Source organism: Cervus canadensis, chromosome 6, assembly GCF_019320065.1.
Source record: "Cervus canadensis isolate Bull #8, Minnesota chromosome 6, ASM1932006v1, whole genome shotgun sequence".
In the NCBI taxonomy this organism is placed as follows: Eukaryota; Metazoa; Chordata; class Mammalia; order Artiodactyla; family Cervidae; genus Cervus; species Cervus canadensis.
The window spans coordinates 7,203,768-7,218,782 of record NC_057391.1 but is presented as its reverse complement, the minus strand read 5'-3'; the positions used below and the strand labels follow the sequence as shown (position 1 = coordinate 7,218,782).

Here is a 15,015-nt window from a genome sequence, read left to right as displayed (position 1 = left end):
TCTTTTTCTCCTGTTAATCTTTTATTATGGGGGGCGGTCCTCAGCCAAGACCCTGAAGGATAGAGGGAAAACTATTTTTTTCTCCCTGTAAACTGTATCCTACATAGTACAGGTTAGGTGTATTACAGTTGACCCTTTAACCAATGTGGGGGTTTAAAAGCCTCACTCATCCACCCTCCACACAGTCAAAAATCTGAGTATAACTTTTGACTCCCCTATAACTTAACTACTAATAGCCTACTGTTGACCTAAAGTCTTACCAGTAACATGCGTGCATGTTCAGTCATGTCTGACTCTTTGTGACCCCATGGACTGTAGCCCCCGACTCCTCTGTTCATGGGATTTTCCAGGCAACAATACTGGAATTGGTTGCCATTTCCTTCTCCAGGCGATCTTCCTGACCCCTGCAGGGATTGAATCTGTGTTTCTTGGGTCTCCTGCATTGGCAGATGGATTCTTTACCATTGCATCTTCTGGGAAGCCCCTTACCAATAACATAAACACTTGATTAACACATATTGTTTATGTTATATGTATTATACACTGTATTCTTAAAGTAGCTAGAGAAAAGGTTATTAAAATCATAAGGAAAAGACATTTACAGTACTGCACTGTAATTATCAATACTGAAAGTTTGTCATCTGTTATAAAATAAATAATTTCTCAGTACCTATATTAATACTGTCTTATACGTTATAAAACACTGTAGATGTTATACATCTTATTAACACTAGGTATCAAAACTAAAAAGATGTCAAAAAAAATTCATGTTTCATTTAAATTATCTATTGAAAAAAATTCACATATAAATGGCCCCACACAGATCAAACTGCATGTTGTTCGAGGGTCAGTGGTATTTCTTTTCCCCAAAAGCCCCACCAAGAAGCTTCTCTTACCCACTACATGATCTGGATTTATTCAGACAAAAGGCAAATTAATGTAATTCAGTAACATTTATTTTACATAAAACAATTTTTCAAAGAATACATTTAAAAACCATCCAGATACTGATCTTATTGCATTACAAAAACTTGAGAGGCACAATGGAAATATTCAAATAGATTGTGAGCGGTGGAGATGGGGGCCTACGATCGCTGTTCATGGTGTTCCTTAGTCACTTAAAGGCTCTGGGTCCAAGAGTCTTTTCCACGAGGCAGTAGTGCACTTCACTGAGAGGAATAAATCACATAAAATATATACCTTTATACAGAAAGTGTTATTGTACTGTCACTTTCAATTACTTATAAAACTCATTTTGAATTGCACAAAAGTTCTCTTTAAAATCAATAACTCCCAGGAGGCAGGGCTTAGAACCAAGTTATTCATCTAAATAATTCATTACAAATAATTCAGTTTCCATTTCTCCACAGATAAAAAAAAAAAAAAAAGAAATCTATGAAGAGGTACATTATTCAAATGGGACGTTTAAAATTTTTTTCATAGGAAAATAGGTTTACACATTTGTCCCTAGTTAGCTAAAATTATTATCTCCCTACTTTAAAACAAATCTCAGAATGTCCAAAGATTTAAATCAGAGTACCCACACCAGAGTATGATGTGGCAGTGTTTACAGGAATTCATTTTGTGTCTCATTCTACTGCAGTGTCAGATTATCAGAAAGGCACATGGGTACATTCTTCGGAACAGTTTTGGTCTTGGAAAAAAATAATCACACGTTTATAAGCAGTGATCTCAATCATGTTTAGAAACAAAAATACTAAACAGATACATTTCCTAATCCAGGTGATAGAGAATCCGAGAGGTTTCTGCAGGCACTTCACTTCCCGTAGAATTTCTTGTTCAGCAGGTATATGAGAAGGTTTACATTCACTTTAACCTTATCAAACATTTTCATCACAGCTACGCCTTCATACTGCATCTGAAGTAAATCCTGCAATTGCAAGGAACACCAATCACAGCTTCAACTTGACGTTTCCCACATTTAAAACACATTCTAGAAGAATTTGTTGACAAAAATAAGATTCAATTGACCTAAGGACCTCGGTGGAGATTCTTATACTTCAGTGTGCATCAAAGTCACCTGCTTTATTAATGAAACACAGGCCAGTTAAAAAAGACTGCTGGGCCCCACCCCCAGGAACCTCTGATTCTGGAGCTCTGGGGGAGGGCCTAAGAACTGGCATTTTAACAAGTTCCCAAGGGGTGATGATACTGTTGGTTTGGGTGCCATAGTCTGAGAATCGCTCATCTCAATGAAAGAAAACAGATTTTCAGAATTGATAAGGACTGTATGAGAAAACCAATACCGTTAACATTAGATATATAATTAAAAGTTTAATTTTAATTGAAAAACTCAAGACACAGATGTGACAGCAAGATGAGGTATATGCTGTAGAAGAGCCAGTGTTTTCTAAGGTGAGAGTGAGACAATTCACTGACGAGCAAAAACAATATTAGAAACTCCTCTTTATTTTTCTCCCCTCATTCTTTAAGCATTCACATTTTCTGTGTATTTTATAAAATAAATTTTGAGTAAAGTGTCAAGCGCACGCATACTTTATAAATAAATATGTAGAAATGGGGAGAAATGATCTATTTGTTGATGAAAATTGTGAGACTGACATTTGGAGACCAACGGACAAAGCAAATCCTCCTGATCTAGACATACGTTTATCACTCTGTGTTTCATCACTGCTGTATAAACAAAGAAAAATTAATAAAATGTCCTTCATTTGTAAATTAGTAACTGGGTCACCCCAGTCACACACATGAGACTAAGCAGTAACATTTTATAACATAGGACAGGGGCTGTTCCCAAACAGAAGATCTCATTCCTGAATGGCCCTAGGCTCATATCCAGGTCTCATTTTCCTGCTTCTAGTTCTGCAAACTTCTTGCTTCTTAATGATAATAACTTGTGTCTACAATGAGCATGGCCACCTGAAGAAGTTGGAATCATCTTTGAGAGAACGTGGACTCTGCCAGCTTCCTGCTCCACTTTCTCAATTATCTCCAATTGCACTCAACTAAAACCCCTCCATTATTCAGATACACTTCTGGGATGGAAAATCCACAGGGAAGTGAAGTTCTTTCATCAAGAATGCTTTTGACTATTAAACGGGGGTGGAAATTCACTTTTGCTTTGGGACAGGCAACATCTGTTAAAGTCTCGTGGAAAAGAACGAAACCAACGTGGTTCAGTCGAGAAGGAATCATGTACAGAGGGAAATTAGCTGGGCCCCCCACGTGGGGAACAGACGAACTCTGATCCAATTTGTGGTTGAAGACCAGATTTTAGTCTCAGCTCCACTATTTGCGATATGATCGCAACAACATATAACCTTGCTGAAGTTCTGTTTTCTTGTGCGTAAACTGGGGTGGACACTGCCAACTCCACAGGTGTGTTACTGGGTAGATGAGATCAAGGAGTTTGCAAACCCTTTGTAAGCCACTCTGTCCGGTCAGGATCAACTGGAATCCTGTGAGACAGGCAGGTGAGCAGAGCGTGGCAGGGTTTGGACTCCAGGGGCCCCTTCCATAGCATGCTCTCTGAACCTCAGTTCTTCATCTGGGAAAAGAAGAGTGCCAAGGCTGCAGTCCTCCGTAAACACCGGCCATTGTCTGTATAAGCGGAACGCCTTCGTGTAAGTCAGGCCTTCCTGTTATGTACATGACTACAGGATATAATCTTTATGAACTGAGCAAAGAGTGGGTTGGAGAAAATCTAGACACACAGAGTTAGAAGGAATATCCCTTTGTCCTTTTCAGAAACAAAGTCCTTGACTCACACTGAAGACCTGGCCATCATGTTTCTCTTTCGTAAAATTCACTACATACTAGAACTGTCTAGAAGCCATACATGACAAGACGTCTGACTTTATGTCTGACAGTCACTTTATCCAGGGCTGGCTCTGCGGGCGTTCGATCTGCACACAGTCCCCTGAATAGACGAAGGGCCTTGTACTTAACCTTCTGCTGTCACCATCTTGAAATTCTCACCAATTCTGAGGAAGGAGCTCTGCATTCTCATTTTGCACTGAGCCCTGAAAATTACTAACTGGTCCGGACGATATACATGAATGACTGAAAAAATCTGGAGCATATTAGCCATCTGCAGACAGCTCAGGAGTAACATTTGACAATTGTATGTCTAAGTGAAGGGTGTGAACAGCTAATCCTACCATGGAACTTTAACAAAGGAGCAAGTGAAGCTGGATGTTTGCACCCGTGTTAAAAGGAAGTCCTGTGGAATTCCCAAGGCCTCTCTAAACAGGTGTCTCCTGGTCACTGGTGATTCATCTGTTCAGTAGATGTTGATTGGCCTTGGGTCATTTCCTTTTTGGCAATCCATGATATATCTTTGCTTTAGAGAAGCAGAGCACATTAACCAAAGCACATCACTGCATTCTTTTCTCTTCCTCAATTTATCTAAGTGTTCCATGGAGTGAGTCAAGACTTTCAGTTAAATTTTTAAATGGATTTAAAATACATTAGAAAACTGTTTATTTAAGTATACTTTTCAAAATTACATAATATCTTCAGTTTTCTCCGATTTACGCCATTATCTCAATGTCTTTAGCAAACCATTTAGCTTTTTTTTTTTTCCCTTCATTTGTTCTTTAAGCCTACAAGGAATGCCAGACAGAAAAGAAGGGCCCTGGTATTTTACCCCATGGGTTAGGGGTGGGGGTGTAACTTCCTTGATCTCAGCCACAGGTCAGGCAGACAGTGAGTCTAGAACTTATACCATTCCCAGTGGTTTATCATGATGATTCATGTAGATAAATGCAGAATACCTGGGAACCATTTTACAAGTAGTTTGGGGCCCAAGTAAATAGGGGTTATTTCCATTTAAAACCTCATACAAAAAAGAAAACTCAATCACATCTATAAACTGATCCTGTGCTAAGCATTAAAAAGCTGGAGTAGATAAATGTTTGCTGCAAACCCCCTCAACTTCTCTTCCTTTTTTTTTCTTTTGGTGGCACAAACTATTTTCTCAGTTTCTTTATTCAAGTATATCTGGCTTAAATGTGATTCTTATTTTGAAAAATAGCAATAATTTGGACTGCAAACCTCACTTTTCTATTTACAGCCATCTGTTTGGCATGCTGTTTTTCTTGCTTGTGATCCCAGAGAATTAACAAAGAAATTTAAGAAACTGATATAAAAATAATTCTAGGAAGGAGGAAGAAAAGGAGAAATGAGATCCAGAAAATTCCAATCCTAGGGATATGTTATCTTAGAAATGCAACTTCCTAAGAAAAAGAAAGTTTCCAGCCTTTAATCAATAGCTCTGAATACTGTTGTGTATATTATTCTTTTCTCTAAGTTTCAAAATGAAAACATGGCTTGGAAAAACTCAATGCTATGGTTTACCATTTAAAAGCAGTTTAAGTTCCAATAATTTGAAGAACCATAGCTTTTAAAAAATCATCAATACTTAAAGAGGGGCAATTAATGGTATTGGTCTACAGCTAAATGCCATTGTTTGTCATGAGGAATGCAAGCAAGGGAAGCCAAGAATGACCCCCATTATAAAACTCCCCCCCAATCTGCAGGAATTACAGCTTACCTGAATATTGAGCTGAACCTTCTCCATCTCCACACCCAGGAATTTTGATCTGACATCGAAGATCCCCACATCTTCAGTAGATGAGATATCAAATGTAACATTTTTAAACCTAGTGAAGAAAGGACCATTCACACATGTGGAACTGCAAATATATGCTTAAAGCTGAAACGAATGGAATCCTCAGTCAACCTCCTCAGTGAACAGCCTGCTGGGAAAACCCTAAGTAAATTACTCCAAGGGTCCCATCATCTTTGCCTGATATGGCTCACGGGAACTAGGTCTGATCTCCTGTGGAGATCTGTAGCCCGTGGAGCACTAAAGTAGCTGCTTTGTTACAAAAGGGCAAAATACGACCCTAGGTCTTAAAAAGCATAAGACACAGTTGAAATCATATGAGATTCACAAAACTACAAGAGTTGACTTGTATGGCTGACAGGACGTTAGCTGTTTAGGCGATTACTTTTATGGCAACTTCGAAGGAGAAGAAGCGCTCTCTCTGAGTTGGTCTGAGTCAAAGAGAAGGCAGGATGGGATAAATGGAAGGGAAGCCAGGCCGTGGAGGAAGCAGGAGTTACGCAGGAGCGCGCGCAGTGAGTCTGGCCTCCCACAAAGGGAAAGAGAGTGACGGAGCGTAAGAATCTAGCTCTTTTAAAACAGCGACCCCAGAGCGCCTGGTTTGGGGTCTGGGAGGAGAGTTTCTCCTCCACCTCTAAGACACAGTAACAGCACACAGCCGGAGTGGCTCTGACCCAGCAAGGCACCCTCTGTGGCCTTCAAATTAGAAAGGGCCTGTGTTTTTTCTTTTTTAAAAAATATTTATTTTTATTTATTTGGTTGCACAGGGTCTTAGCTGTGGCATGTGGGATCCAGTTCCCTGACCAGGGATTGAACCCAGGCCCCCTGTAATGGGAGTGCAGAGTCTTAGCCATTGGACCATCAGGGAATTCCCAGAAAGGTCCTGTTTTGCAACAGTAAATAACTCTCACTGAACAAGACCAAAGGTCAGACTTTTTTTTTTTTTTGATTCAACATATTTGTTTATGCCCAGCTACTCGTCTTCTCCCAATTATGAAGGGGGGATGCTGGACAATGTGGCAGGAAACATATCCTTGCTTTTTATAAAAGGAACTGACAGAAAGAAAAGCTGAATTCTGTGGTCTTTCCTAGGCTTGAAACCCTCTGAGGCTGGGGATGGCGGTGTTTGGCTTTAAGTCTGGGTTCCTACAGGTCCTAGCACAGTGCAAGGTGTCCCAGAGCACTCAGATCGTTACTGCCGAATGAACGAGGGCGCTGGGTCATTCCAAGCCACATTGTTCCAGCTCCCTGTTTGCCTTTAACCAAATTAATCAATTTTTTTCGGAGCTAGGCAGCAACGGTTTCTATCTTGTCTTCAAGCCTAAGGAAATACAAATTGATAGAAATAGTAAACCATTTGCTTTGAAAGCAGGCAGAAAATAGCACACTGAGTAAAATGTCAATTTTTAAAATCCCACTTTTTTAAAAAGACAAAGCAAATAATCTACTTTTGAAAGTGCTTTGGAAAGGCAGCCTTTCGTTCTCACCACTATGACTCAGTAGTTCTGGAGCGAAAGGCGAGGCTGGCAAATCCCCAAATGCTGGCTAAGCCATGGGAAACTCAACCTCTTGATCAGTGCCAAGCCTGGTGGGAAGCCCAGAGATTACAATACATGTGTTTTCTCCTGTCATCTGAAATCAAGGGGAAGCCCTGACAGACCCAGCGAAGCTTTCTTCAAAGGCCATAGGAAGCTGAACTGGTGTGAGTCAGATCTGATGCGCATGGTGAGAGGGGCGTGTGTTCCGTGCAGATCCTGGGTACCACTCACTGGTTTTCCTGCAGATCGTCTATGTCCAGGAGGACACCCTTCTCCTGCAGCTTTGCAGCCGTGTACCGCACCGGCTTCGCCCGCTTCATCCCTCGGGGTTCTCCTTTTCCATCAAGTTTAATTGATCTCCGAGTATTTCTGGCAACATAAGAAGAAACCATCTGCCATGAAGCTGGCAAACTCAGATGTTCCTGGCAGTGCAACGGCCAGGAGAGCACGCCCGCGTCCACCCCTGGCCTCCAGGTGTGGAACCTGGGCAACTTCATACTGTGTGATCGTCAGTGACAACCATCCCTGCACAGTGAAATCTCCCTCTGAACTGGTTAAGGAAAAGCTATTTTCAATGTGACTCAAGTTTGAATTACAGACGAATATGCTTTGTCACACTTGCGCTCTGTTGTCTCAGGCGTGTTGGACCACAGGGATCTATTAAGTCACTTTGCAAGCAACTGAGGAGCCGTGAAAGGAACTGTGTACACACTCCTAAGGGAAGGTGTCATTAAAAGTGTTTAGTTTAACAAATTTAGTTTATTTAGCAAACACTAGATGGCCATCCCTGTTCCAAGCGCTTTCCAAATACTACCTCACATTTACAAAATCAACCTTTCCACTGTGTTCCAAAATAAACTCCTCTGTTTCACAGTATTCCCTTTAGCTCTCGTTACAACATGTGTGAGACTGGTACTCCCAAATTCCACTTAAAGATGAGAAGATTGAGACTTCAGAGAACACTGGATTGGTTCAAGATCACATAATGTAAGAGAAAATCCCAATCTATCTCACTTGACTGCAGAACTTGTAAAATGCCTTGCTGCAGATGCAGTAAATATGTAAAGAAAATCTCTCACAACTTTATTTCTACTATATATTAGTTTGACCAACTTTCTTCCTCGCAGGAATAGCATAAATGTAATTTAAAGGCTGCAAATGAATTAAAATTCAGAACTAGTGGGGTCCAGATAAATGAGGTTTAAATTTGGTTATATTCCTCCATCAAATCTTCTATGATTAATGCAATTGACTTTTCCGTACAGCACCATTTTTTAATGCCAATTTGACTACAAATATTACATAAAAATAATGAATTACATATTTAAATGGGTAATTAAAATTTGATTAGTATTGACCTTAGTCTAATGATAAGAATAATTATGAGCAAAGAATACTCATTAAAATTGGCTATACTGTGGGAAAAAAAAACTATGATATGTGTGCTCATGGGTAATAGAGAACTGATACATTTTGTCTTTTGTGTCAATATGACTTTTAAAAACCAGTAAGCAATTAAAAATCACTAAGCTGCGCTGTGCAATAGCAAGTATCTGGCTTTAAACATTATCAAGCATATAAATACTGTTTACTGTAAATATCCCCAAGGGTAGCTTTTTTTTTTTTTTTAAATAATAGTGTTTAAGACACCTTTGACTAAAAAAGAAGGAATAATCAAAGTGCTTCCCCAAGTGTTTAAAGTTACTTGATTGAAACACAACAGGGTAAAACTAACTTTAATGCCAATGTTAATAGAGAATTAACATGTTTCTAAATTCACTCCTGACTTCTTAGCTCACAATGGCAAATCATAAAATTGAGATTCTAGTTTGCTGTTATATAATAAATCAAAGTTTGCTACCAAACCCAACCCGAACAGCCCAGGATTGTATATGAATTGATACCTCATATAAATCGCGACATTAAAGGAGAATATATGATTTCAACTTACTTTCTTTTTAAGTTGTCTAAGCAAGTCTTTATGTAAGTGTCATAATAATTAATTTGCTCTTCAAAAAATGCTGCCTTCTTGTTAAGTGCATTGAGCGTCTGCTGAAGTTTTTCCAATTCAGCTTTTCGAAGCTTACGATGGACTCTTTGGTTTCGAATATCCTAAGGTAAAAAGGAAAGGCCATGGTATGAGATTTAAGCAGGAGTTTGTTGCCCCTTTGGGACAAGAAGAATATCTAGCACTAAAATCATTCTTTGTGACTGACAACAGTTTGGGCTTCCCTGGTGGCACAATAGTAAAGAATCTGCCTGCCAATGCAAGAGATTCAGGTTAACACCCCTAGAGAAGGAAATGGCAACCAATCCAATGGGTAGAAGGGTCTGGTGGGCTATAGTCCATGGGGCTGTAAAGAGTCGGCTATGACTTAGTGACTAGGCAACAATTCCGGTTTATTTTAGTCACTTCATTTTAAACTCTCAGCACCCAAATGTTCCCTTTTTCCTTTTGAACTGCAAGTGTCCATATTTTACCTTGAGATGTAAGGTTGATGGAAAAGCAAAGAAGCAATTTTAGAGTAAGTATACAATTAATCTAAGGAGAACTAGTGTTTTAAAAAGTGCACAAGCAAGACTTTAGCAGGAGACAATTTCTTCAGAATGTTTTGAATTATATATACTTTGAAGAGTGCTTTATCCTGAAAAGTATTATATTTCATCATTACATTCATCTTTTCTTTTCTTTCTCAGCTGTCCTGCCAGGCTTGTGGATCTTAGTTTCCCAACCAGGGAGCGAACCCTGGTCCTCAGCACTGAAAGTTCACAGTCCTCACCACTAGACCACCAGGGAAGTCCCCATTTTTGAAATAAATTTTTTAAAAATATACTTTTTAATCTGAAAACTCATTCCCAACATTTGCACAAACAATAGCTGGGGTCTCAAGACTGAACAAATTCAACATGGATAAACTATTAGTTGGATTTAAATAGAGTTCCTAGAATATGAAGTTGATCAAGCTGCTTACAGCTTGCAAGAGACACGGTATAGTTAAACTTACAAACATACAATTTTTTTTTTTTTGTAATTCTAATGGGTAAATTAAGAAAATGTTTAAGAAAACGGTGCCAGTTTATTATTATTTTTCCTTTGTGGACAAATTAAAAACCATTCCTTTTAAGTAAAAATTCTTCATTAAGTAGAGTCTTTGAGGGGATGCCTTCATGATAATTTTTTTCTTTTTCTAAGACAAAAGCCTCAATTTCTCTACTGTACATTCCCTAAGAGAAGTATTTTCCGACCCAGAGTTACAGAAAAAGGCACTACTTCCCTTGAGTCACTCCGGCTGGGAGGAATAAGCCTATTGCCAGTACTGGCCATATCTTTCCATGGAAGAATGAAGCTGAGTGCACTTCCCTTCCAGAAGTTAATTCTTTTTTTTTCTGATCATGTAACTGTCCTTAACCTCCAGATCCATTTTAGTTTGCATGTTTGGACAAAAGAAAAAAATGAAAAAAAAATTTTTTTAACCCAAAATATATACTTCCTTATCCTTGGCAAACAGATCTAGCCTTTTCCTGTGATGTTTCCTTGCACTAATTTGATATCCTTTTCTCAGGAAGTTTCTCAACTGTAAAAATATGGGATGAGAAAACAGAAACTAACTTTTAAGTCTTAACTGCATTCAGGCTAAACTGACTAGAGACAAATTCTCAGGGATACAGAGGTACCATCTCAGTGGCAGGTCCTACGGGCAAGAAGATTCTATGACAACTTGACTTATTACTCAAGAGAGAACTCTCCTAAAAGTGTCACTTTTAAAATTAGTAGGTATTGTTTAGAGCAATAGATGAAACTCATCGATTATGTTTCCTAAGCACTGATGTCTGGTATGTTTCAGCTCTTCTGACAACTGGGGGCAGCTGTGCCTGAATGCTTAGCTCAGTGTCCTCAGCTGTGTCCAACTCTTTCCAGCTCTACAGATGGTAGCCTGCCAGGCTGCTCTGTCCATAGGGGTATCAAAGCAAGAATACTGGAGAGGGTTGCCATTTTCCCCTCCAGGGGATCTTCCTGACCCAGGGAGTGAATCTGCATCTCCTGCGTGTCCTGCATTGGCAGGCAGATTCTTTACCACTGGGCCACCTGGGAAGCCCCTTAATTGGGGGAGTTGTGGTTATTCCCTACTAAAAGTCATCAACTGCTTTGAAACCTTAAAAAATCTGTAATATTGAGGAGGACAGGAACCATATGTATACAACTATGAATCCTTCATGTCACCTACTGAGTCCCAGCATGTGAGCAATGATTAGCGCACGTCTACGCAAAGCAGAAAGAAGAATATTCTTCCCCACAACCTTGGCAATCTTATTGAGAATGTCTTGGTATTTGTTTTTGGATGACACGTGTCCAGTCTGTTCCAGTGTCCGAAGATTCCTCTGGATTTTCCTCTTCTTCTGCTCGAGGGGGAGCTGTGCATCTTCAACCATAGACTGGCCCTGCTTCATGTCTTCGGGAGTCCTGGAATCCAAAACCGCACGGTTCACCATGTCTGAGGCATGATCTGTCTCCTGGAAAAGGAACATCAAGATGTTGACTTATCTCTGGTGTCCTGACCTCACAGGTTCAGAAGCTGCACCAGGTAAACCAATATCAAAATGAAGAGGTCCTCAAGCCAAGGTCCGGAGGCCAGAACCACGGTATGTTCCTCAGGGGCTCTGTGGCAGGTCTTCGGGAAGGAATTACTTTGTTTTCCTGAAAAACAGGGCAGTGGTGGCAGGCCCACCCTAAGCAAAATTCTAAATCGTGATTTTATGGTTAATGTGACAAGTTACCTTAGTAACAGACGTATTGCATGGGATAAGCAGCATTTCATAATCCCCTGGATGGAAGGATTTCAGTATTGGATAGGACAGTCCAGTTGAGAAAATTAAAACTAGATTTTCCATTCAAATGTGGCCATGAGAACCCTGGACATCCAGAACCCAGTCACACGCTCACACACGAGCCATATTTACAGACATTCATAAGTCGTGAAGGCAGTCAAAGACCTTTGTCCCGGTAAGGCAATCATTCTCAAACCATGAACTCTGAAAAATCTGCTGGGTTTCTTTGAACCAAAGAAATTAAGAGTATGCTAGCACAAAATACGTTTCCAAATAAATGATGAGTAAATGAATGAATCAAAACAGTTTGGATAGTCTGTTTAAAAAAACTATATGAGAGACTAGTGATCTTCACATGTCACTGTACTAGAAAACACAGTAGACAGAGTCTAAGACTATAAATGTTATTACACACAGGAAAGACAGATCAACCTTAAGGACACAGTAACAGTAAGCCAGGTCAGTAGTAAACAACAACAGTAGCAACCAATGTTGTCGAAAAATTAGTACGTAACATATTTTTCTACCCACTTAACATGTCTTAACTGAGTTACTCATGAATTGGATACTATTATCATTATTCCCATTTTACAGTTGAGGAAACTGAGGCATAGAAATACTTCTAGGTTCCTAGCATTACACAGCTAGGAGATATAGAGCTACATTTGATTTTGGAAGTCTGCACTCTTAGTGACTATGCTACATTTGGGGGGAATAGCTTCTTAATAAAACATCAAGAGTTAAAATTCTTATACTCAGTACTATATTCTACCCACTTTGGTTATATATACTTTTATTAAAAACCATGACACAACCATTTCTTCACAACCAATTAAATTAAGAATGATTCAGGAAAATCATGTGTAACCCAGCTAAAGTTCAAAAAAGCACAAAAGTACAAAGAGGTAACTAAACAGATAATCTTGTTAGTGTGTGTCTGTGTTAGTTGCTCAGTCATGTCAGACTCTTCGCGACCCCATGGACTGCAGCCCACCAGGCTTCTCTGTCCATGGGATTTTCCAGGCAAGGATACTGGAGTGGATTGCCATTTCCTTCTCCAGGGGATCTTCCTGACCCAGGTATCGAACCCAGGTCTCCTGCATTGCAGGCAGATCCTTTACCGACTGAGCTACAAGGGAAGAGTGTTTATTTAGAGAGTGGCAATTATTGAAACTAAAGCAATAAAACTGAAGTTAATTCAGAACAAACTAAATAATGATACATTTTAAAGGATGCTGATAAAAGTTTAATGCAAGATTGTTATGAAACTTTATTTACACCAGGATAATGGTGCTCTGATCTAATAGACTCAAGATGTTGGCTTCCAAAGCATTTGAAAAACAGTTTTAATGAGTAAGACACTTGTTCATTTCTTCAAGTCGGCAAAAACACAAAATATGAAAGGTATTTTTCTGTATCCTGTTGACCAGAACAATTCCTTAAGTGACTTATCTGCCGATCCACTGCAATGAGTAGTCTTCATTTTTAAGCAGTCCATTTTTTCCCCTTTGTTTCCTACACTCACTGTTCAAAATTTACCATGAATATTCAGAGGCTTTGAAAGACCCAGAACTAATCTTCTAGTCTAGGATAAGATTATTTAGCATAAATTCAGTGCTGCATTTTCCTATTTCATTTCCGTTGATATTCCATGGATTTTCTATATAACTGAAGTCAGTTCACTGAAATTTTTACTTCCCAACTGTGTCAGATAGTTTCTCTGTGATAACAGCAAACATCTGGCACAAAGATTTGTTACTAAAACCAACACATATCTAAGGCACTTATTATTTACACTCTAAAGGCCAATTACCTGTTGTGCACTTGCTGGAGTCTCTAAGATTTCTGTCAGCGTGCTTCCTGGTTGGTTCCGGATCACATCAATGATCAGTTTTTTGGTCCTTATAAAATAGAGAAAGGAGAGACAGGCTTTCAGACAGCAGTCTTGAGGCACAAAAATCTGTTTCCCCTGAGGCAGTGTAAAGATAAAGCTTCAAAGAGAATCATTTAAAATGAAACCGTCTTGCAGAACTTCAGGATGTCTGCTTTAAGGCTCCCCAAAGTTTGTGAATGCTTGACAATCAAAGTCTGGGTTTTATATGCTTGAGGTCGTCAGATTATAGGGGCTTCCCAGGTGGTGCTAGTGGTAAGGAACCTGTCTGACAATGCAGGAGACATTAAGAGACTCAGGTTCGATCCCTGGGAGGGGAAGATCCTCTGGAGGAGGGCATGGCAACCCACTACAGTATTTTTGCCTTGGAATCCCATGGACAGAGGAGCCTGGCGGGCTACAGTCCACATGTTCACTCAGAGTTGGACACGTCAGATTACAATGTCAGTATCCTGGGCACAAGTATGTCATAACTACTTTTTCTTTTTTAATTTAATTTGTGCTTTTTGGCTATGCTGTGGCAGCCGGTGGGATCTTAATTCCCCAACCAGGGATGGAACCCGTGGCCCCTGCAGTGGAAGCTCGGAGTCTCAACCACCTGGACCATCAGGGAAGTCCCCCTTTTCTTCTTTTCAGACTGAGACTACTTTCTGATGACCAGGAGGAACAACTGGGCTCATCACTCTGGAAGGAGCAGGAATGATATCTAATGTCTTGACTTTAATAACATTTAAACTTCTGAGCCTGTTGAAAACATAATAAGCTGCTGGGAGCCAGACCAGCTGTTACTGCTGATGCTCTAAGAATGTTATGAAACACTGTGAGGGCCAGTGGGAGTGCAAATCCCATGTGGGCTATGAAGGCTCTGGCTGCCGGATGACACAGGAGCCTGGAGGAGGGGTGGTTGGGAACCTTGGATCTGGTGGTGGGACTAACCCATCGGTGAAGGTCCCTGTCCTCAGGTGGGAGAGAACAAGAGAACTGCTTGGTAACAAGAGCTGGAAAACCACTCTGCCAATGCCAAAACGATGTATTTTTTTCATATGTGTTCTTTTCGGATAATCAGCCATCCTTTCCTAATTAAAGATCAGGTTACATAACTATGTGCTAAGACTTTAATGTAAAAGGTAAATGGTCAAGTATGCTCC

General features: G+C 39.9%; 1 protein-coding gene across 2 annotated transcripts in view; it reads right to left on the bottom strand.

The window, feature by feature from the left end:
* Positions 1-934: 934 nt before the first annotated feature.
* Positions 935-15,015, bottom strand: part of IQGAP2 (IQ motif containing GTPase activating protein 2) — a 299,140-nt gene continuing 285,059 nt past the window's right edge. For both annotated transcript variants that reach the window (XM_043470700.1, XM_043470701.1), the window contains 6 exons: positions 13,790-13,877; positions 11,449-11,661; positions 9,101-9,261; positions 7,381-7,518; positions 5,537-5,645; positions 935-1,891 (listed from right to left, as the gene is read on the bottom strand). In XM_043470700.1, coding sequence (XP_043326635.1) covers positions 1,778-1,891; positions 5,537-5,645; positions 7,381-7,518; positions 9,101-9,261; positions 11,449-11,661; positions 13,790-13,877 — 823 coding nt within the window. In that variant the 3' untranslated portion in view covers positions 935-1,777. The remainder of the gene's footprint in view (positions 1,892-5,536; positions 5,646-7,380; positions 7,519-9,100; positions 9,262-11,448; positions 11,662-13,789; positions 13,878-15,015) is intronic.